Source organism: Ranitomeya imitator, chromosome 3 (genome assembly GCF_032444005.1).
Source record: "Ranitomeya imitator isolate aRanImi1 chromosome 3, aRanImi1.pri, whole genome shotgun sequence".
Lineage (NCBI taxonomy): Eukaryota > Metazoa > Chordata > Amphibia > Anura > Dendrobatidae > Ranitomeya > Ranitomeya imitator.
Genome location: NC_091284.1, coordinates 380,930,306 through 380,953,636, shown reverse-complemented (window position 1 = coordinate 380,953,636; position 23,331 = coordinate 380,930,306). Strand labels below are relative to the sequence as shown.

Sequence of the window (23,331 nt, the reverse complement as noted above, 5' to 3'; positions counted from 1 at the left end):
TGCAAAAAAAAAAATCAATGACATCTGCACAGATGCATTGATTTTTATGTGTCTACGTGTGTCAGTGGCTCCGGTACGTGAGGAAACTGTCACCTCACGTACCGGAGACACTGACGTGTGAAACAGGCCTTAGCTGGTATTTTGCACCTTATCTCCATATAAATTACTATTTTATGATATATACGCACTGGCTTTGGGTTCACAATCATTGACGGCTGTGGCATCAGGTGAATTATTAATGTTTCATACATAAGTTATTTGAACATGTGGTTACTATTGTTGCTATTATGATGATACTGATACTGTGAAGGTTACTCCATATTGACTGTTACCACTTCTCAAGCCATACCTGGTGGTTTTTTCCTGCATTTTTTGGTTCCCCCTTGGTTATGTATGGTATTTATTTATAATTGGTTTTATTGTTGTTATAAATAAAATTTATATATTTTATTTTTTCGCTTCGTGCTTTTTTCTTTGGTGTATTTATGATTACTTGCCTTTCGTAATAGTGACTTAGGTGCGGTTTATAGGTGTAATAATACCCAATCTATCATGTAGCACCTTTACACAGAAAACCCCATACACATTCTGAAAACCTGAGAAACTGAATAAAAGCAGACACATCTATGTCTAAATCCCACAAAGCAATTGCTTTCTTCTTGGTTTAAAGCCCTTTCTGTCAGGGGTGTATACAAACCTCACCCGCATTTCATTACGGTGGAATCTCTTTCTGGATACTGTGTGCAGTCTGTTGATTCTCTTACCTTGTTCATCACAACACCACTAATCTGGCCTTGCAAAATAACACTGTTGGGCCCACTGTGCCCAGAGTAAGTTCTCAGTGTACCTAGGTTAGGGCTCCTTTCCACTTGCGAGATAAACGTCCGTGTCTCGCATGTGAAAACCATGCTCTGGCGCCGGCACTTGGAAGCGGAGCGTGCGGCTCCATGTAATTGCTATGCAGCCGCACTCTCTGCTCTGGAATGCCGGCACCACAACTTGGTTTTCACATGCGAGACACGGACGTTTATCTCGCAAGTGGAAAGGAGCCCTTAGGGTGTAGTACAGTCATGGCCAATAGTTTTAACACCCCTGCAATTCTGTCAGATAATACTCAGTGTCTTCCTGAAAATTATTGCAATCACAAATTCTTTGGTATTATCTTCATTTAATTTGTCTTAAATGAAAAAAAACACAAAAAGAATTGTCCTAAAGCCAAATTGGATATAATTCCACACCAAACATAAAAAAGGGGGTGGACAAAAGTATTGGCACCGTTCAAAAAATCATGTGATGCTTCCCTAATTTGTGTAATTAACAGCACCTGTAACTTGCCTGTGGCACCTAACAGGTGTTGGCAATAACTAAATCACACTTGCAGCCAGTTGACATGGATTAAAGTTGACTCAACCTCTGTCCTTGTGTGTACCACATTGAGCATGGAGAAAAGAAAGAAGACCAAAGAACTGTCTGAGGACTTGAGAAACCAAATTGTGAGGAAGCATGAGCAATCTCAAGGCTACAAGTCCATCTCCAAAGACCTGAATGTTCCTGTGTCTACCGTGCGCAGTGTCATCAAGAAGTTTAAAACCCATGACACTGTGGCTAACCTCCCTAGATGTGGATGGAAAAGAAAAATTGACAAGAGATTTCAACGCAAGATTGTGCGGATGTTGGATAAAGAACCTTGACTAACATCCAAACAAGTTCAAGCTGCCCTGCAGTCCGAGGGTACAACAGTGTCAACCCGTACTATCTGTCGGCGTCTGAATGAAAAGGGACTGTATGGTAGGAGACCCAGGAAGACCCCACTTCTTACCCCGAGACATAAAAAAGCCTGGTTGGAGTTTGCCAAAACTTACCTGAAAAGCCTAAAACGTTTTGGAAGAATGTTCTCTGGTCAGATGAGACAAAAGTAGAGCTTTTTGGGCAAAGGCATCAACATGGAGTTTACAGGAGAAAAAAAAAAAAAAAGAGGCATTCAAAGAAAAGAACACGGTCCCTACAGTCAAACATGGCGGAGGTTCCCTGATGTTTTGAGGTTGCTTTGCTGCCTCTGGCACTGGACTGCTTGACCGTGTGCATGGCATTATGAAGTCTGAAGACTACCAACAAATTTTGCAGCATAATGTAGGGCCCAGTGTGAGAAAGTTGGGTCTCCCTCAGAGGTCATGGGTCTTCCAGCAGGACAATGACCCAAAACACACTTCAAAAAGCACTAAAAAATGGTTTGAGAGAAAGCACTGGAGACTTCTAAGGTGGCCAGCAATGAGTTCAGACATGAATCCCATAAAACATCTGTGGAGAGATCTAAAAATGGCAGTTTGGAGAAGGCACCCTTCAAATAACAGGAGCCTGGAGCAGTTTGCTGGAATTTTAGACCATTCTTCTTTGGCAGAGCATTGTAAGAAACTCATTGATGGTTACCGGAAGTGGTTGGTCGCAGTTATTTTGGCTAAAGGTTGTGCAACCAAGTATTAGGCTGAGGGTGCCAATACTTTTGTCTGGCCCATTTTTGAAGTTGTGTGAAATGATCAATGTTTTGCTTTTTGCTTCATTCTCTTTTGTGTTTTTTCATTTAAGACAAATTAAATGAAGATAATAATACCAAAGAATTTGTGATTGCAATCATTTTCAGGAAGAAACTGAGTATTATCTGACAGAATTGCAGGGGTGTTAATACTTTTGGCCATGACTGTACAAATAAGTATTGTACCAGGTGAAGTATTACACCACACATGCCCAAATATCACAAATGTAAACATTTTATTGAGCCAAATCAGAACATATACAAGTTTTATTAAACAAAGAAAAAAAATATTGGTACATAATTACACACACATACGTAAACCTATGTATATTTAAGGCAATAGGGAGTCAATTGGTTGGGTCAGTAATCTGTGAATCTTTTCACCTCCTGGCTCCTCTTTTGATTAGACATAATGGTGAGACATCATCTGTGCAAGTGACACACACCGGAAAGATGATGTTGCGCCAGCATGGCAAATCAAAAGAGAAGCCATGATTGCTGAGAGGTAAGGAGGTTTCGTTTCTCCCATCAAGTGGTCACAGATTACTGACCTGGCTGATGGATTTGACTCCTGCGATTTTACTCTCCCACCTCTAGTTCTGAAGAGTTAAACAATTTGTAATCTACGGTAGATCTCTTACCCAAAAAAAATGTTTTTAAATCTAAAGCTCTCATACACTGATTAAGATGGTGACAACTTGGAGCTTTCGTCAGGTCTGCCCGAGTATGTAGCAGCAGTGATCTCCCCTCTCCTCATTTAAAAAAACAACATTAACGATCGTCCAAGCTGAAAGTCCAAGTGTATTAGGGAATCAAAAAAGAGCAATAGGTTGAACAAGCCATCAAAAATGTAAGGCCTTAATTCACAGACTATGGTCTGATTTTCTGACTTGTGTATTGTGGCAGCATTTAGATTGTTAGAGGAGAGAAGGGTCGAGCAGTTTGAATTTTAACTCCTGAGGTTTTTGTTTTGTTTGTTTTTTATTACAGGCTTTTTCTTCTCCACTCTTCCTTTGAAAACACATGAACATTGTGACTAGTGATGAGTGAGTGTACTCATTGCTCAGGTGGTTCCCAAGTATTTATGACTGCTCGGAGATTACGCTTTCATCTCCTCAGCAGCATGATTTATAGCTGATCACAGCTTGATTACATTTTGGGATTACCTAGCAACCGTCAACCTCCACATGTACTCAGCCTGACTAATAGCTGTAAATCATTCAGCTGCCGTGATGAAAACGAAATCTCCGAACACTAACAAATACTCGGAGGGCACTCACTCATCACATACTGTGACGAATCAAACATTCATGCGTACACGGAGTTGGAAGAGATAGCTGTCCTAATGTCTATGATGATCTTAAGGCTGGATTCACACATGAACCATTAAATGCAGTTTTTAGAGACAAAAGGAAACAATATGCATCCCTTCCTTTATACATTTAGACTAGTGATGAGCGACTGTACTTGTTGCTCGGGTTTTCCCGAACACGCTCTGGTGACCTCCGCGTGTTTGTTAGTGTTCGGAGATTAAAGTTTTCATCGTGGCAGCTGAATGATTTACAGCTACTAGCCTGCTTGATTACATGTGGGGATTCCCTAGCAACAGGCAACCCCCACATATACTTAGCCTGGCTAGTAGCTGTAAATCATTCAGCTTAGGCAATGAAAACTTAATCTCCGAACACTAAGGGTATGTTTCTATGTTCAGGAAACGCTGCGTGCTTGACGCTGCGTTAAGCCGCAGCGTCAAACCCGCAGCGTCCAGATGTTACAACATAGTGGAGGGGGTTTCATGAAATCCCGTCTCCACTATGCATTAAAAGACGCATGCGGCAGACCCGCGGAAACGGACATGCGGCGCGTCTTTTAAGAACGCAGCATGTCCTTACATTGCTGAAACAACGCAAGAATAACGCAGGTGACCTGCCAGTGGCCTCAGGTGCAGATTTGGTCAGGATTTTACCTGCATAAAATCCTGACCAAATCCTGATGCAATCCTGAACGTGGACACATACTTTAACAAATTCTCGGAGATCACCCGAGCGTGCTCGGGAAAACCCAAGCAACGAGTATACTCGCTCATCACTAATTTAGACCTACACATGGTTTTGGCTGTAACAACTGTGCACATCAATGCAGTATGATACATATCTGTCTCATGAAACAATGTTTTGTAAATTAGTACATTTTGTGAAGTAGTATCTGTATGTGACAAAATCATAGTTTTCTTGCTACCAATATTCCTATTTAAAAAGTAAACTTAGACTGTAATATCTGTTAGGTCCTTTAACTCTGAGCTGATTGTTGGGACTCCAGGTCCTGAGAATCCCACTGATCGTTCAAAAGACCCCTTAGAAATGAGAAGATCAGGAGGTAGGAGCACACAGTTCCTGCCTGAACATGTGCGTGTGTGTACACACACATGTATATGGATGCAACAGAAAGCCCATGACTTTTTACTGCATCCATACTTAGCTACGTGCGCACTTTCAGACAAGAGCTATGTGACTCCTAAACTGCGCACTTCTCAGAGGTCTTTTGAGTGATCAGTGGGTGTCAGAGGACCCAGACCCCCACCGATCTGTTGAGGGCCAAAAACACACACACATTATATAATATAGCATAAAAGCTAACTTAATCTTTAATGTAAACCTTACGCAATATGCTATATCTGGAAACTTTGAATAATCATTTTGAACCCAATGCTAGATGTCTTCATCCATTTTCCCCTGGTATTTTAGAAATACAATGAGCATAATAATAGCAAAAACAGTACACAAAGAGCCAAAAACAAGATACGCAATTCCCAGGAATGGATTCTTTCCTCCCATCCAGGACACAGTGCTAAAAACGATTTTTTTTCTTCCATTAAAGCTTAAAACGTGAAAGTCTGTTGAGCAACAGTTAAGGTTGAACATGAATATAAGCTTTATTTTCTACATGGGGTCATCCAGGACTTTACAATTGATTAAATACGTCATGGAAGAGGTCCAACGCTCAGAAACCTGACTCCGCTGTCTCAGAGGGATGTAGAATTCTGGGATTACTGTTGCTGTGAATATGAACACATACTGGTATATTTCTATATCCACAATTAACTTATTACACTGGGGAACACAATTTTTTAGGAGTTAGGTCAGACAACTGTTCTTAACTAATTTTTGGATGCTGAATCCAGAAATGATCTGTTTTTCTCCATCACGTCAAGTTTTTGAACTATAGGATTTTTGTCTTCTCAAAAATATGTAAACTACTGTACCTAAAAAGTTTTTTTTTTTTTAAATAGTACAAGTATGAACAAAAAATGAAATATATAAGAAGCAGACATGATTTGAAACAAAAGAAATATGTACATATGTAAATAAAACACTGAGATGGAAAGTTACAAGCTTTGAAAACTAACAAAGAAAAAAAATCATAAAAGATATATAAATTACGACTAAGCGCCCAATGTAAAGAGAAAAGCCATCACAAATCCTATTTATTCCTACTATGATAAATTTTGTGTGTAAAGATATTGATAATTATGACGTATTGGGAGCTGCACACACCTCTCACCACACTGTCTCAGTTGTGACTACTCTTACAAGTTGCCACGTAGCTCTATAGGAGTCGAATTGTAATCAGATAACAAGTCTTATTACAGATATCAGTGCAATTGTGCTTCTCTGGCAGGTAAGTTGTGGAGGAAAAACTTGACGTGCTAGAAAAAAAACTGACTACATTTTTGGAATCAGCATGCCAATTTTAGTATAAATAAGCTCAAAAACCTAACTCAACAGAATTTTTTTTTTCAAATTGTTCCCCAGTGTTATTTATGCTGCACTGTATTTATACTGCATCCTCTTAGAGTTGTTATACCCAATCATGTTTCCATACCCTGATATTTTCCCTCTAGTGAGGTCACCCCATTTCCCTTTCATGTGATCCCATTTTTTCATCTCTTTAATAATCTTTAGTGCATATAATCAATTAATACATGCTATTGTGTAATTATTACCTGGCATGGGGTCATAATGTAGGCGTATAGTCAATTTTGCTGATGCTTATCAGGTAGCAGGTATCAAAATAGAATTACACACCACGGTATATTAATGTACTTAATACAAATTCCTTTTTGTGCTTAAGTCATTTTGGCATTTTATACATAAAAGGTGCACTGCCTAGAAAACAATTAAGAGGACAGAAGGTTTTTGCTTTTATCCCTTTCCCAACATGATGTACAGTTACGTCATATGCCGGATTCCGTACTTTGGCTTTCGAGTCTGCATCTTTCCAGACAGCCGCTCAGCTCAGCGCTGAGATCTCATCTCCCGAGATCTTGGTACCGAGATCTCCATCCCCGGCCGGCAGCCATTTTCCCAGAGTCGAGTCCACCATATAGGAAACCATGTAACTGCTAGGCTCTGGGCTTTCACAAGATATCAGCAGAGCCCCTGCAGCACCGAACACCCGCAGCAGCGCTCTGCACATCCAAACACCCCCTCATCCCAGCCTGCAGCAATGCTCAACTCTTGCCTCCTCCCGCGGTGACCCTGGGACGCCGCTTCACCGCAGCCACCACCACTGGTAAGCAATAAGACGCATGGATTATAAGAAGCACCAACATTTTATTAAAAAAGGTTTTTATTCCTATTTTTCTCCTCAAAATTTGGCGTGCGTCTTATAATCCAGTGCATCTTATAATCCGCAAAATACAAAGAGCAACATTTCCTACATGTGTGCTTTACATCAACAATTTTGGAAACAAAAGTCAACAAAAGTTTACCAGCTTTTTTTTTTCAGGGACCACATCATATTTGAAGTCACTTTGAGTGGTCAATATGATAGAAAATACCCAAATACCCAAAAGTGACACCATTCTAAAATCTGCACCCCTCAAGGTGCTCAAAACCACATTCAAGAGGTTTATTAATCCTCAGTTGCTTCACAAAAACTAAAGCAATGTGGAAAGGTAAAAAAATGAACATTTTACTTTTTTCACAAAAAATTTACTTTAGACCCAAACGTTATTTTCACAAGGGTAACGGGAGTAAATGGACCACTGTTGTGAATTCTGTGGCTGAATTCACTCCTGTGGTCACAAGTGGTACTGCAGCTTCTGAGCTCCCTCCCTCAGGTGTTCTGGTGAGCTCGTTAACTGCTTCATTACTTAACTCCGCCTGATGCTGCTATCCTTGCTCCTTGTCAATGTTTCAGTGTTGGATCTGAGCTTCTCCTGATTGTTCCTGTGACCTGCTGCTCTGTATAGCTAAGTGCTTTTTGCTTTTTTGTTGCTTTTTTTCTGTCCAGCTTGTCTTTTGTTTTGCTGGAAGCTCTGAGACGCAAAGGGTGTACCGCCGTGCCGTTAGTTCGGCACGGTGGGTTTTTTTTTTGCCCCCTTTGCGTGGTTTTGCTTTAGGGTTTTTTGTAGACTGCAAAGTTCGCTTTACTGTCCTCGCTCTGTCCTAGAATATCGGGCCCCACTTTGCTGAATCTATTTCATCCCTACGTTTTGTCTTTTCATCTTACTCACAGTCATTATATGTGGGGGGCTGCCTTTTCCTTTGGGGAATTTCTCTGGGGCAAGTCAGGCCTATTTTTCTATCTTCAGGCTAGCTAGTTTCTTAGGCTGTGCCGAGTTGCCTAGGTAGTTGTTAGGCGCAATCCACAGCCGCTTTTAGTTGTGTTTAGGATAGGATCAGGTGTGCAGTCTACAGAGTTTCCACGTCTCAGAGCTCGTTCTTGTATTTTTGGGTATTTGTCAGATCACTGTGTGCGCTCTGATCGCTAAGCACACTGTGTTTCTGGATTGCCTTCATAACACCTGTCATTAGCAAACATAACAGACCACAAAATTTGCTGTGCAATTTCTCCAGAGTACAATGATACCCCGTATGTGGAGGAAAGATACTGTTTGGGCGAATGGCAGGGCTCAGAAGGAAGGGAGCACCGTTTGACTCTTTAAATGCAAAATTTGTCTGGAATCAATGGTGGGCATCATGTCGCATTTGGAGAACCCCTGAAGTACCTAAACAGGGTTGGAGCTAGAATTGGGCTTTTTTTACTAACACCAACCCTAGCCCGAAAGAATGGAAAAAATACATTTTTGTTTATTACTTTTACCTAACTAAGCGGGTGACAAACGGGGGTTTGATTTACAATTTTTTTTATTTCGATCACTGTGATAGACCCCATCACACTGATCAAAATGTACCAATAGGAAAAAAAAAAAAAATCTACTGTTGCTGGGTACTGGCCAGCAGATTTCTACGGGTGCACTGCGTATGTGCCCGCCATGTTCTTCCAAGAAGACGACACTGGGGGACAGAGCCGGAGAGTCCAGGGATGGCAGATGTACTGTGGGGTGTGGGGACCCCATATCTCTATCCCTTCTAATATTTTAGATCATATCAGAGGAGAGAGAAATGGAAGGGAAAATTTGACTTTTTTTTGCGATCGCCGTTGTTCGGTGAAGAACGGCGATCACAAGACTGGGGACATTAAAAACTGACCCAAATCATGTTCTCCGGGGTCTCAACTATCCCCCGATAGCCGAGACCCCAGAGATTTTCCGACGTTGGGGGGGGGGGGGGCGCCCTTATTTCTCAGCGCAGTTAAAAAGCAGCACTGAGGAATAAATACTCTTAACTACCGCCGTTAAAGCACTACAGGAGCGCAAATGACAGAAATTTCAACGGGACTCCGAGGATTATTCCAATAACTGAGTATACAAATGGACGGACTCTTCCACCACTACGAACTCCTGGCGCCGACCCCGATACCCACGCAGAAATGGATCCTTCAGCTCGGAAAGCGATTCCTCAACAACTTCCAGCCATCAACGTTTTTTATCGAAGGGCCGCAGGGGAGGACACCAATACGCAGACCCTCAAGGCGATCCAGGAGAAAGAATGACCACACGGTCACAGGTGAGACTTCGAACCTGGTAATCAATATATCAGATCATCTTCTCTCCCCTGCAGAATTTTCGGTTCTACAAAAAGGACTTTCTTTTTGCCCTACACCAATTTGGGACGCGTTCCAGTTGAATAAGGACCATGAACATTTCTATCGGACTATCAGGCTGAAAACTCATTTTGGCCTAACCTGTAACTCTATTCAGGACCCGGTGCCACGCTCAGGGGTTGACCGGGTACCCGAACTGTATTTCATCTCTCGACCTTCATAACCGGAGCAATTTCTGTCCTCCACGTATGCACCACGAGACCTTTATCTCCCTAGTGGACCGTGAGGTTCGTTTTCTTTCACACCAGCAACAACTGGGTTTTTTTCATCACATTCTAACCTTTCATCAACCGGAAAAACAAGCTCTCTCATCTCTTCACACCAATAAAACTATCATTATAAAACCTAAGGACATAGGGGGAGCGATTGTGGTAATGAACCGCACACCATACATGAATGAAATAACCCGCCAATTGTCAGACACTGACACCTATGGTATCATATCTAGAGACCCGGTTGCCTGTATCAGCAACAAGATTCATAGACACATATCAATAATGTGTCGTGTGAGACACATATCTCACACGACACATTGACCAGAAAACGGCAACCTTTCTGGTTAATCCTCATCCTATCACACCAGTTTTCTATGTACTACCCAAGATCCATAAATCACTTCACAATCCCCCTGGCAGACCTATTGTGGCCTCCACAGATTCTGTCTTGTCTCCCCTCTCCATTTTCCTTGAAAAAAATCCTGACTCCATTGATTAAATCAACTCGCTCCATTCTCCTTGACACTGGGCACTTTTTAGAGGTGGTTAAACAACTGGGTACAGTGCCCCCAGATAGCCCCCTTGTCACTTTGGACATCAATAGTCTTTACACCTCGATTGAAAACAGCAAGGGAATTGAAGCCACAAAGTACCTACTGAATTTATCCACCATGTGAAGTGATTCTATCCAATTTTGTCTTGATCTTCTCTTACCTGGTACTCTATGAAAACTATTTTTTTATATGAGGATACATTTTACATTCAGAAGTGTGGCACAGCAATGGGTTCGAATGTCGTGCCTGCTTATGCCTTTATGAACCACTTTGAAGTCACCCATGTATTTACTAACAACTTATTTTTACAATACTTCTCAGGATATCATCGTTACATAGACAATATTTTTTTCGTCTGGATGGGCAGATCTGATTCCCTAATGACCTTTCATTCTTATCTTAACTCCATTCTCCCTGAGCTTCAATTTACTATCCACTTTAACACTGAATCTGTACCGTTCTTAGACACAAAAGGTTCTTAAGGACATCAATGGATGCCTCTCAACGGACATTTACTGTAAACCTACAGATTGCAATAGTCTTTTGCATTACACAAGTTGCCATCCTAGAACCTTTAAGAACAGTCTACCATGTTCTCAATTCAACAGTCACACGCATCGTCTCTGACTTTAGAACCCTTAATGACATTTTGGACACTATGGCTCAAATTTCAGGAAAGATGTTACCCTGCGAGACTTCTCAATGATGAGAGGACACGCACCCTAACACCTCCATCTCCCCCTCCTCAGGCACGTTCCAGGGAGAGGATTCAGTTCATACATACATTACATCCGTTGATGCCCAAAGTCTATTCCATCATCAGGAAACATTCTCCTCTTCTAACAAGAGCTTATCCCAATATCGATCCCTTCAGTGAACCAGCATTGATGTGTACTAAAAGACCATCCAATATTAAAGATAAACTTGTGAGAGCCGACATAGGCAGCGCACGTTCTACCACTTCACAAAGACTTTTAGCTACCCGACGAAATGGTACCTTTCCCTGTTTAAGTTGCGCGGCATGTTCGAATATCAAACCAGACAGTATAACCCATCCCAGGACCGGTAAATCTTATCCGATACATGGTTTCTACACTTGTGACTCCAATTTTGTGATATATCTGGTGAAGTGCTCCTGTGGACTCCTCTATGTGGGGGAAACCACACAACACATAAAAGACCAAATTGCAAGTCATAAATAAGTCCACCATTAGATGTGGCAAAACATGGCTACCTTTGCCAGACCATTTTGCAATATTTAGACATACAGTAGCTCAGCTCAAATTCCAGGTTATTGAGCATGTCCCCCGCCCTAGAAGAGGCGGTGATCATATTCGACTACTCAAGTCACGTGAGACTTATTGGATACATAAGTTGGACACTTTTGCCCCCCAAGGGTCTTAATAGGGAGATGGATTGGCTACTTTGAGAATTTATTAATATTTTCTCCACTATTTTACAGACTCGCTAATCTACTGTGACCATAGGAGAGTTCCCAACCCCCCTACTATTTTAAGATTTTAATATTACTCTATAATTACTCAGTACTTTCCATACATAATGATATCTTAGGTAATTCCCATTAAATAACTTTAGTATATACCTTATCCTGTTGCCATATTTATGCTCCGCTCTATACTTAATATTAGCCCTAACACACCACCGACACCAATACCCGGTGATCCATATCCTATACATGCATGTATTCCTGATCCCATAGAGGACACTAGCGCTGCTGCTTTACTTCAGAGATGCACACATAACCACCATCTATATAACACACGTTGCCAAGCCTCTGGTTGCCCTAGCGACGGCTGCACCTGCGCATTGGATACACAGCGGCCGCGACACGTCGCTTCCGGGTCCGGGCCACTCACTTCTGGTCCGGCATCACAGGGAGGCATTAAAAACAGGGATCCACAGCGGAGAACACACGCCGACCCAGCCAGGCGCGGGAGCACCGCTTTTAACAGCTATTTCCACAGGTAACTACCACTCTTATGACTCTGCTCCTAAATTATATAGATTTAGACATACCTGGTACATATATCTATTACTCAATTTGCAGATCCCCAGCTGCCAGCAATGTGGGTCTAACATTTACATATGGACATGGACATGAACATAATAATAGGTACTCTATAGTTCTATGGGCACTCAAGTTGAGTCTTTACATGCTAACTAATTTTCACTATTCCCCACAGTCTCTGTGTGACACTACTGGGGTCCTCATCCCCCTTCTCTCTGTACCTCTTTCTCGTCAGGCACTGAAACAAGGTAATCATGCTTCTTCTGTTACCTTTCGCTTCATTTGCTACAGGTCCTTAGACAGTCTATATATATGAAGAACTCTCTATTATTGAGCACATGGATTTTTATAGGGTGATCTACTTGATCAGAACACCAATTTGCACTAGGATAACCTTTTTATTGTATTCATTTTGGATGTTTTCTTTTTGGATTTATTGTTTGTTTTATCGTGCCCTCCGCTCCGCTAATGACCTCAGGTTAGCATCCTCAATAATCAGAACCTCCCACTCCCGTCTCCAAGACTTTACACGTGCTGCGCCGATTCTTTGGAATGCACTACCTAGGTTAATACGATTAATCCCCACAGATTTAAGTGTGCCCTAAAAACTAATTTGTTCAGACTGGCCTACCGCCTCACTGCATTAACCCAACGATCCCTGTGTGGCCTATTTAAAAAATAAAAACACACAACATAATCAGGTTCCTCGCATCATGTTCTCATTCACTTTATGCAGTTAATAGCCCTATGTGTCTGTACTGATACATACTTAGGCAGTTAACTGGTTCATGCAGCTTTACATGATCACCCGAGCCTTACACTATGGCCGGTCCGAATAACTAAAGCAATTGTTACCATCCACCTCTCGTGTCTCCCCTTTTCCTCATAGATTGTAAGCTTGCGAGCAGGGCCCTCATTCCTCCTGGTATCTGTTTGGAACGGTATTTCTGTTATGCTGTAATGTCTATTGTCTGTACAAGTCCCCTCCATAATTTGTAAAGCGCTGCAGAATATGTTGGCGCTATATAAATAAAAATTATTATTATTATTATTATTTATATGTTTCTATTTTTACAGTGATTATGTGAAAGGCTCTGATGGAGCTGAAATGTTTTCTTGTATATCGCTTCCATTGTGCTATTCTGTTACGCTCCCAGATTATGTAACAATGAAATTTATACGTTTTTTGCATGATAATCCACAAGAGTGTGCGGTGAATTATAAATTCTACTTTAGACTAGGGCCATCTGGTCCGTTACACCAGCACCTTGCTAAAACCATCCCTATACCGTCGTTAAAAAGGGGCATCGGTGGTCGTTAAGGGGGTTAAAGGAAAATTATTCATTTCATCTTTCCTTTAACTGGTTGATAGTGGTTTGTGGGATTGCTACTTCCAATTTGTATATATTAATAAAGTGAACTATTTTTATAATGTATGAACCAGTATATACTCAATGAATAGGAAATCCTAGTAATCACACCCATGATTAGTAAGTAGGCTGTATTGTAGGTCTGCATCAGTACTAACAAGGAAACTGATTTGCGGGAGTCTCAGTTTTTGGATGTTTTTTGTTGTAAAAGGATACTGTATTGAATTCTTAGTTGATATTCTCCAGCACGAAGACCATCTGTGAAATTTCCACTCTCGATTCTCCTGTATAGTTTCCGAAATGTAGGTAATGCTGCACTTCTCATCCATACAAGGAAGTCCTCATTTATAAATCCTGTATTGAATGGGTCACTTGACAGGTTCCATACTTCTGTTAGCCAGTTCTGAGGTTTTGATGTCCCTGTTGGTATGAGAAAAAAAAAAATATTATGGACAGAATAGATGATCACTTATGTTTATGCCGCACAGATAAATCTCATGACAATGCACAGGACACAGTCCTACATGATTGGACTACGCAGCTGAAAGCCTGGATATCAGGCATACATTCTGGAGAACTCACTAATCCATGAAGCATTGTGGCCCCTTTGGCTTTTATTTCACACAGCACCAATCAGAAGAAGTCCAGTGCCAGTAAACTTAAAAAGAACAGTTATGCATAACAGCAGCAGACCCTGGGATTCACTGAGGACCCAGTTGGGGGAACCATGATTAAGACCGGAGTGTCAAAACGCGTCGGTTGGTAGCTCTCTGGGATCTATAGGTTGTCCGCATTGTGCCAGATTTTATTAATTTTTTCCATTAAAGACGAAGTTTTATATTTTTCTGTGCTGGAGTACCTTTTTTTTCTTCATTCTTTGCAACTTGCATGCCCAACCCCAGGCGGCTACATGCGTGGAACTCATTCTTGGAAGGAGACTGCAAATGGTGAGCTTACTTTTCCCGTTCCCTATTCCTCCTTTACACACACCATAAGTCAATTACATCCCATTAGTGGACTGCAATAATCAGTCTGCACAAAAGTAAAAATTTGCTGCTCCTTTTGTAGGTCCGAAGAGTGTGTATGAAAGTTGTTTTTATGTGTTGCCCTCCTCCATTTTACTACCCCAAGCTATTTACCATAATATTATATACGGTATATTTATATTAACATGTGCAGCAACTATATAATTTTGTATTACCTGTATAACATGTTTGATAATTACCTTTAAAGAGGTCAGTTAAGCTCTGATTGCCATTTTCTGGGTTCCGGAACTTAATGTTGTAATCCGTCCACCAGGATATCCCTTTTCCATTAAGTGGAACTTCAACAAATGTGCCATTTTCATTGTAAAATAGAGTCAGGACATCTAGAAAAAAAAAATGACGACTATATACAGACGAGAACACATACAGGGACTAGTAGGATAGGGAGAATGGGGTTTTCTGATAAAGCAAAATTACTAAAGTATTTGGGGGTTAAAAATATTTATATAAAGGCCATTATATGTGTCAGACAACCCTTTTAAAAGACCCCACAAATTTATCTTTTTTTATCTACAATTTCTGAAAGATATTTAATTTCCGGTCTACAAAAGGTCTGGTTTTTTTCTGCAAAATGACTTAAAATGAAAAAGTTGTAGACACACACACACACACACTTCGTATCTCTGTGAACATAATGACCCACAAAATAAAGATAAGTCAATTAATTGCTATAACATTACACCCCCCAAAAACGATGGTAGAATTGCTGTCCACTTTCCCAGTTTTGTAGTAAAGATAAAAAAAGTGTAGTTTTTCTTCTTCTTTCCCATAATAATGCATTTTGTAAGCAAAAAGATTTAAAAAAAAAAAATTTTCTTCTTTAACCACACAATTTCCTACAGCATTTAAGGAGTTAAATTGTCAGGACTAGAGTAGGCAGGAGACTGTGCAGTCTTAAGGTACCGTCACACTTAGCGACGCTGCAGCGATACCGACAACGATCCGGATCGCTGCAGCGTCGCTGTTTGGTCGCTGGAGAGCTGTCACACAGACAGCTCTCCAGCGACCAACGATCCCGAGGTCCCCGGTAACCAGGGTAAACATCGGGTAACTAAGCGCAGGGCCGCGCTTAGTAACCCGCTGTTTACCCTGGTTACCAGTGTAAAAAAACAAACAGTACATACTTACATTCAGCTGTCTGTCCCTTGCCGTCTGGTTCCTGCACTGACTGCTGGCCGTAAAGTGAAAGTGAAAGGATGTTTACCCTGGTTACCAGTGAAGACATCGCTGAATCGGTGTCACACACGCCGATTCAGCGATGTCTACAGGGAGTCCAGCGACGAAATAAAGTTCTGGACTTTCTTCCCCGACCAGCGATCTCCCAGCAGGGGCCTGATCGCTGCTGCCTGTCACACTGGACGATATCGCTAGCGAGGACGCTGCAACGTCACGGATCGCTAGTGATATCGTCTAGTGTGACAGTACCTTTAGCTCACAATTTTAATTCCATGACAATGCTGTACATTTACATGTAAAAGTTTGGGCACCCCTGGTCATTACTTTTATTGTGAACAGTTTAGCAAGTTAAAGATGAAATGATCTCTAAAAGGCCTAAAGTTAAAAGGGGTTGTCCTGTCAAAACCAATAAATCTGCAGTCACTGTGTGACCCGCACACACTGTGGGGACTCTCCATTTTCAGACCTGGAGGGTATGTATGCGTTATACATACTCCCGGCAAGTGGGTGCAGCCTCACTCCATACAAGTGCATGGAGCGAGGCCGCACCCACTGGCCAAGGGTATATATAACTCATATGTACCCACCGGTCTGAAACCAGGGAATCCCTGAAGCACACATTGTTTTTGACTGGACAACCTCCTGAAAGATTACATTTCCTTTGCATTTTAGGCACACAAAAAATAAAAAAAAAATTTCCATATAAAATTTTTCTTCATCTATTACATTTTAGGAGTTAAAGGAAAATGGGCCAACGCAAATATTTGGGCACCCTGCATGGTTAGTACCTAGTAGCACCCCTTTTTTGTAGCCAGCCAAGAGCCTTTCAGCTCTTGTTTAAGGGATTTTCTTGTATTCTTCTTTGGAAAATTCTTCCAGTTCTGTGAGATTCCTGGGTTGTCTTCCATGCACTGCTATTTTGAGGTCTAGCCACAGATTTTCAATGATGTTCAGATCAGGGGACTGTGAGGGCAATTGTAAAACCTTCAGCTTGCGCTTTTTGAGGTAGTCTGTTGTGGATTTTGACGTGTGTTTAGGATCATTAGCCATTCGTAGAAGCCATCCTTTTTTCAATTTCAGTTCTTTTACAGATGGTGTAATGGTTGCATCAAGAATTTGTTGAAATTTCATTGGATCCTTTCTTACCTCTACCTGTAAAGTGTTCCTCGTGCCATAGGCTGCAACATAACCCCAAAGCATGATTGATCCACTTCTATGCTTAATGGTTGGCGAGAAATTCTGTGCCATTTTTTCTCCACACATACCTTTACTCATTGTGGTCAAAGAGTTTTATTTTAACCTCATCGTTCCACAGAACTTGTTTCCAAAATACATCAGGCTTTTCTAGATGTTCTTTTGTATACTTCTGACACTGAATTTTATGGTGAGGAGGTAGGACAGGTTTTCTTCTGATGACTCTTCTATGAAGGTCATATTTGTGCAGCTGTCTTTGAACAATGTACCAAAACTCTAGAGGCTGCCAATTCTTTCTGAAGGTCTTTTGCATTCAAGTGGGGGTTCCGATTTGCCACTCAAACGAGGAGCTCAGCACTCACAGCACGCCTGATTTTCTGCTACATAGCAGCGAACAGCAGATCGCTACTATGTAGCAGAGGCGATCGTGCTGTGCCAGCTTCTAGCCTCCCATGGAGGCTATTGAAGCATGGCAAAAGTAAAAAAAAAAAAAGTAAAACAAAATGTGAAAAAAATTAAAAAAAAAATATAAAAGTTTAAATCACCCCCCTTTCGCCCCAATCAAAATAAATAAAAAAAAAACTACACGTATTTGGTATCGCCGCGCTCAGAATCGCCCGATCAATTAAAAAAGGCATTAACCTGATCACTAAACGGCGTAGCGAGAAAAAAAATGCGAAATGCCAGAATTACGTTTTTTTGGTCGCCGCAACATTGCATTAAAATGCAATAACGGGCGATCAAAAGAACGTATCTGCACCAAAATGCTATCAAAAACGTCATCTCGGCACGCAAAAAATAAGCCCTCAACCGACCCCAGATCATGAACGAGTATCGGAAAATGGCGCAATTTTTTTTTTTTTAGCAAAGTTTTGAATTTTTTTCACCACTTAGGTAAAAAATAACCTAGTCATGTTAGGTGTCTATGAACTCGTACTGACCTGGAGAATCATAATGGCAGGTCAGTTTTAGCATTTAGTAAACCTAGCAAAAAAGCCAAACAAAAAACAAGTGTGGGATTGCACTTTTTTTGCAATTTCACCGCACCTGGAATTTTTTTTCCCGTTTTCTAGTACACGACATGCTAAAACCAATGATGTCGTTCAAAAGTACAACACGTCCTGAAAAAAATAAGCCCTCACATGGCCAAATTGACGGAAAAATAAAAAAGTTATGGCTCTGGGAAGGAGGGGAGTGAAAAACGAACACGGAAAAACGAAAAATCCCAAGGTCATGAAGGGGTTAAAATGTTAAATATTTTTTGGTTAAAATAAAAAGGAAATGTGTCATATTTAAATTCAGGCCTTTTAGAGGTCATTTCATCTTCAACTTGCTTAACTGTGCACAATAACAGTAATTTTGACCAGGGGTGCCCAAACTTTCACTTGCGACTGTATGGCACTCCTCAGGAATGAGCAGGCGGAAGTGGGTGCAAGTATAAAACCTGGGACACAAATAATTTCAGAAGCAATGGCAATGAGCAATTTAACAATTTTATTGAAAATGAAATCTAATCTTGCATAGAAATACAATAATATGACCTACTACATGGTGCATATTCTGTTCTGAAAATATCCATTTCAGTAAATTGAAAAAAAAAAAAAAAGAAAAATGTTAAACAGAAATTACACATACTAAAAGGTAAAATGATATTTCCAACTGCATGAGGAAGATTGCATTACACTTACCATTAAACATGCTGTTTGCAACAGCCCCACATGGAGCAATTGGCTTTTGTCCAGAATCCACTCTATACGGGGCACATTCATTGGCTGGATTCTAAAATAAAAATCAGGGGGAAAAAATACTTGGTTCAGCACAAATAAGGCATATATCCCTGTAAAGGTATATAAACACATTGAGTGGATCAAGGATGCCTATAAACATATCCGCAGTTTTAACCCCTTAACGTCCAGGGGTATTTTTGGTTTTGCATTTTCATTTTTTGCTCCCCTTCTTCCCAGAACCAGAACTTTTTAATCTTTTGGTCAAAATGGCCATGCGAGGGCTTGTTTTTTGCAGGACGAGTTGTACTTTTGAACGACACCATTGGTTTTACAATGTCATGTAATAAAAAACGGGAAAAAAATTCCAAGTGCGGTGAAATTGCAAAAAAAAAAAAAAAGTGCAGTCCCACACTTATTTTTTATTTGGCTTTTTTTACTGTTCACTAAATGCTAAAACTGACCTGTCATTATGATTCTCCAGGTCACTACGAGTTCATAGACGCCAAACATGACTAGGTTATTCTTTATCTAAGTGGTGAAAAAAAATTCCAAAGTTTGTTAAAAAAAAAAAAAAAAGTTGCCATTTTCCAAGACTCGTAGCGTCTCCCTTTTTTTTTTTGCGCGCCGCTCTGATGTTTTTAGTGATACCATTTTGGTGCAGATACGTTCTTTTGATCGCCCGTTATTGTATTTTATTGCAATGTTGCAGCGACCAAAAAAACATAATTCTGGAGTTTCAATACTACGCCGTTTACCAATTGGATTAATTCTTTTTATATATTAGATAAAATAGGTACACACTGGTGCTACACCAACTTTAAAAGGGGAAGGGGGGTTTGTGAGAAGGGGGAATAAAACTAGAGGCCGAGCTGCTGGTGATGTAACAGGGTCTGTGTAACTCCCTGTTTAGAATTAGAACATTAAAATATATATAAGTTGTCACCTGCGCTGAAAAGGTTTGTTTATGAGTGAAAAATAAAGATGGACATAGGGAGATTTAATACCCGCACTGAGGAAAAAGATGTTCAGTTCCGGTAATCAGGGAGCAATATAATGGCACCAGTTGCAACTTAATCCATCGCTACACATTGAATGTTTTGATAAAAGGACAGTTTGCGTACATACACTTACAGTGTTTATCCGTAATGATATCTTAGAGTGGCTAGGTGTGTCGGTCTTCTCCCGATAAATGATATGTGGTAGGTCCCGCACCGCAGGACCGTGGGGTTGGGAGATAGTGCAGGAGCGTTCTCCCCTGCAATGTTCCTCCTCGCTGGTCACAGGGAGCTAAGCTGAACCGCCGGCTTCGGGTGTGCCCTGGCCGGAAGCGACGCCGAAGCGGTGGCGGAGTGTGAAAGGGGCGTGAAAAAAAATTGTGACGTCACACAGCTGGATGGACGGGCGCGTGAAGGGACAAAGCAATCCACATGTTTTGAAGGATACGATCTTTCTTCGTCAGGGCTGCAGTTCCCTGTAAGGCCCATCCTTATATAGTACTGTATCACTGGCCCTTTCCTTGCCTGTTCAAATGACCTGCAGAGCGGATCAGATGGATGGTCCACTACCTGGAGCTTAGAATAGTGGTTGTAATAAACCTTTTTTTTGGGGTTCAAATATATAAAAAGACCAAAACTGGGCATTCCAATAAAAACAAGAACAAATAATAGGTGCACACGAGATCTGTTGCACATATTAAAAATATATATATATCATGCAATTATGCGGATTATTGAGTGATGGGTTATTCAAGCAGTAATGAATATTGCTAGGTATTGGATGTGTTTATCATAGAATAGATGGAACAATTCAGAAAATATGGGTTATATGAACAATATCTTAAAAACATGCCTTTATTAGAATAATGGGCTAGAAAATAAATATATGTATATGCGGACCTAAAAGAACAGGTCAGGGTCACCTGATCGAGAATTTAAAAACAATTAAAAGTAGGGCTGCCTTACTTTTGTGTAACATATAGTAAAGTTAAAATTAAATAAGCCATGATAGATTGAGTTTAAAGGATAGTATGTATTTCGAATGTAGCTATAAATCAATAAAATATGCATTTGTGATTGCTTATGGTTTTATTGGCAGGTTGGAGAACTAAAAAGCATATTGCTCTATCTCCTGATTGAGTCCTTTTGGGGCTAGGCTGTCTAGGGTAAAAATCCATTTGGATTCCACCCTAGACTTTAATTTTATAAAATTACCACCCCTAGCATTCTGCTGGACTGATTGGATTCCAAAAAAGAAACGTCAGCGCATGAGCGACTATGATATTTTACAAAATGCCGGGATAAAGGATGTCCTTTAAAGCCTTTATTAAATATTGTCTAGATGTTCTTTTATTCTGACCCTTAGGCGCCTTTTTGTCCGGCCCACGTAGATTTTGTTGCAGGGGCATTTCAGTATATAGATTACTCCTGTTGTCTTGCAAGATATATTGCTTTTAATGTGGAACTTCCTTGTCCCACTTGAGTCCATAAATGTGGTTTGTAATGATTTATTAAAAGTTGTGCGAGCACAGCACGAACATTTTCCACATGGTTTGAATCCATAATTTTGGCATATGATTGCTGTTTGGGGTACTCCTTTATTTAGACAAACCGGTTTTGTTTTTGTCAGAGTTTGACAGCGGCACTTAACATGTTAAGAACCACGGGTGAATTGAAATTCCACCCGCGGCTGTTCCAAACACATGTCAGCTATTTAGATCAGCTGTCATGTGCTGGACAAGGTGCAGGCTCATCGCCGGAGTCCACACCAAACAGGGGGAGGTGTCCAAGGGGTTAAGCACAAAGTCAAAAAGCTATGAGAATTTGCTAGAAACCTGCATGCATTGCTAGTGCTGCACCAACCACTACAGCTGAGAACTTTAAATGCAAGTTAACCCCTTCCCGACCCATGACGCCACGTAGGCGTCATGAAAGTCGGTGCCAATCCGACCCATGACGCCTATGTGGCGTCATGGCGGGAATGCTTCCCTGCGGGTCCGGTGACCGGGGTCATTCAAATGTCACCGTACCCGCAGGTGCAGGGGGACCTGTACTTCACCCCAGGGTGGGTGGCTTTGCCCCCCCGGGTCTACGATCGCTCCTGGTGACTTTTTTTTAACCCCCTCCAGCTCTGATTGGAGCTAGCGTCCATGTGACGCTAGCACTCCAATCAGAGCTGGAGGGGCGGAGAAAAACAGTGTCTGCCTCGCTCCTCAGCTTCATCCCATCCGTGGAAGCTGAGGAGCGAGGTGCCCGACTGCTCACCTGCCCCCCCAGACACCGCGATCGCCGCCGCCGCTGCTGCATACCGCTTGAGAGCGCCGCCGCCGTATCCCCCACTGCTACCGCCGCCTCCCCCACTGCTACCGCCAGTACCACCGCTGCTGCTGAGGACAGGTACCTCCCCTCTCCTGTCCTCCACTCCCCTCAACCTCCGCTCCCTCCCCCCTGCCCCCCCCGATCATCCCCCAGCCCCCCTTTATCACCAGCTCCTGCTCTATTTTCTTTTCTCCTATCGCCCCCTGCATCTGTTAGCCCCTCCTCCCCTGGTGATCACCCTCTTTAGTGATCACTGCTAATCACCCCCTGCCCCCCCCCCTGATCACCCCCTACCCCCCCGATCACCCCCTGCCCCCCTTTATCACCTGCTGCTGCTGCTGTGTTTTCTCTCCTACTGCCCCCTGCGTCTGTCAGCCCCTCCTCCCCTGGTGATCACCCTCTTCAGTAATCACCGCTAATCACCCCCTGCCCCCCCTCTGCTCACCCCCTACCCCCCCTGATCACCCCCTGCCCCCCCCTGTCCACCTGATCACCCCTCTGCCCCCCTTCATCACCCGCTGCTGCTGCTGTGTTTTCTTCTCTCCTACCGCGTTTGCGTCTGTCAGCCCCTCCTCCCCTGGTGATCACCCTCTTCAGTGATCACCGCTAATCACCTCCTGCCCCCCCTGCTCACCCCCTACCCCCCCTGATCACCCCCTGCCCCCCCTGTCCACCCCTCTGCCCCCCTTCATCACCTGCTGCTGCTGCTGCTGCTGCGTTTTCTTCTCTCCTACCGCGTTTGCGTCTGTCAGCCCCTCCTCCCCTGGTGATCACCCTCTTCAGTGATCACCGCTAATCACCCCCTGCCCCCCCCGATCACTCCCTGCCCCCCCTGATCACCCCCTACACCCCCTGATCACCTGCTGCTGCCAGCTTCATCTCCATCTGACGCTGCATCTCCTCAGCCCCCTCCTGTCCCCCCGCGCCTGACAGCCTCCTCCTGCAGAAGAGTTGCACCAAACACTCGCACATACACACGCACACGCAACACTATAATAAAGTTTAGATTTTTTTTTTTTACACACGCACACGCACCACACACACACAATGTCCCGCTCATCCCAGTCACAAAGGCTGTACTCAGCTGAGGAGGCATATTCCTTTCTTGCCTCCGAAGCTGATAGTGACTTTTCTGTATTCCTCCCACTCTTCCTCCCCTAGTGAC

General features: G+C 42.2%; 1 protein-coding gene across 1 annotated transcript in view; it reads right to left on the bottom strand.

The window, feature by feature from the left end:
- Window positions 1–2,747: 2,747 nt before the first annotated feature.
- Window positions 2,748–23,331, bottom strand: part of LOC138670004 (cell cycle control protein 50B-like) — a 90,700-nt gene continuing 70,116 nt past the window's right edge. Inside the window, exons 5-8 of the mRNA XM_069756961.1 lie at window positions 18,814–18,904; window positions 14,935–15,078; window positions 13,926–14,129; window positions 2,748–5,423 (exon numbers count right to left, since the gene is read on the bottom strand). Coding sequence (XP_069613062.1) covers window positions 5,239–5,423; window positions 13,926–14,129; window positions 14,935–15,078; window positions 18,814–18,904 — 624 coding nt within the window. The 3' untranslated portion in view covers window positions 2,748–5,238. The remainder of the gene's footprint in view (window positions 5,424–13,925; window positions 14,130–14,934; window positions 15,079–18,813; window positions 18,905–23,331) is intronic.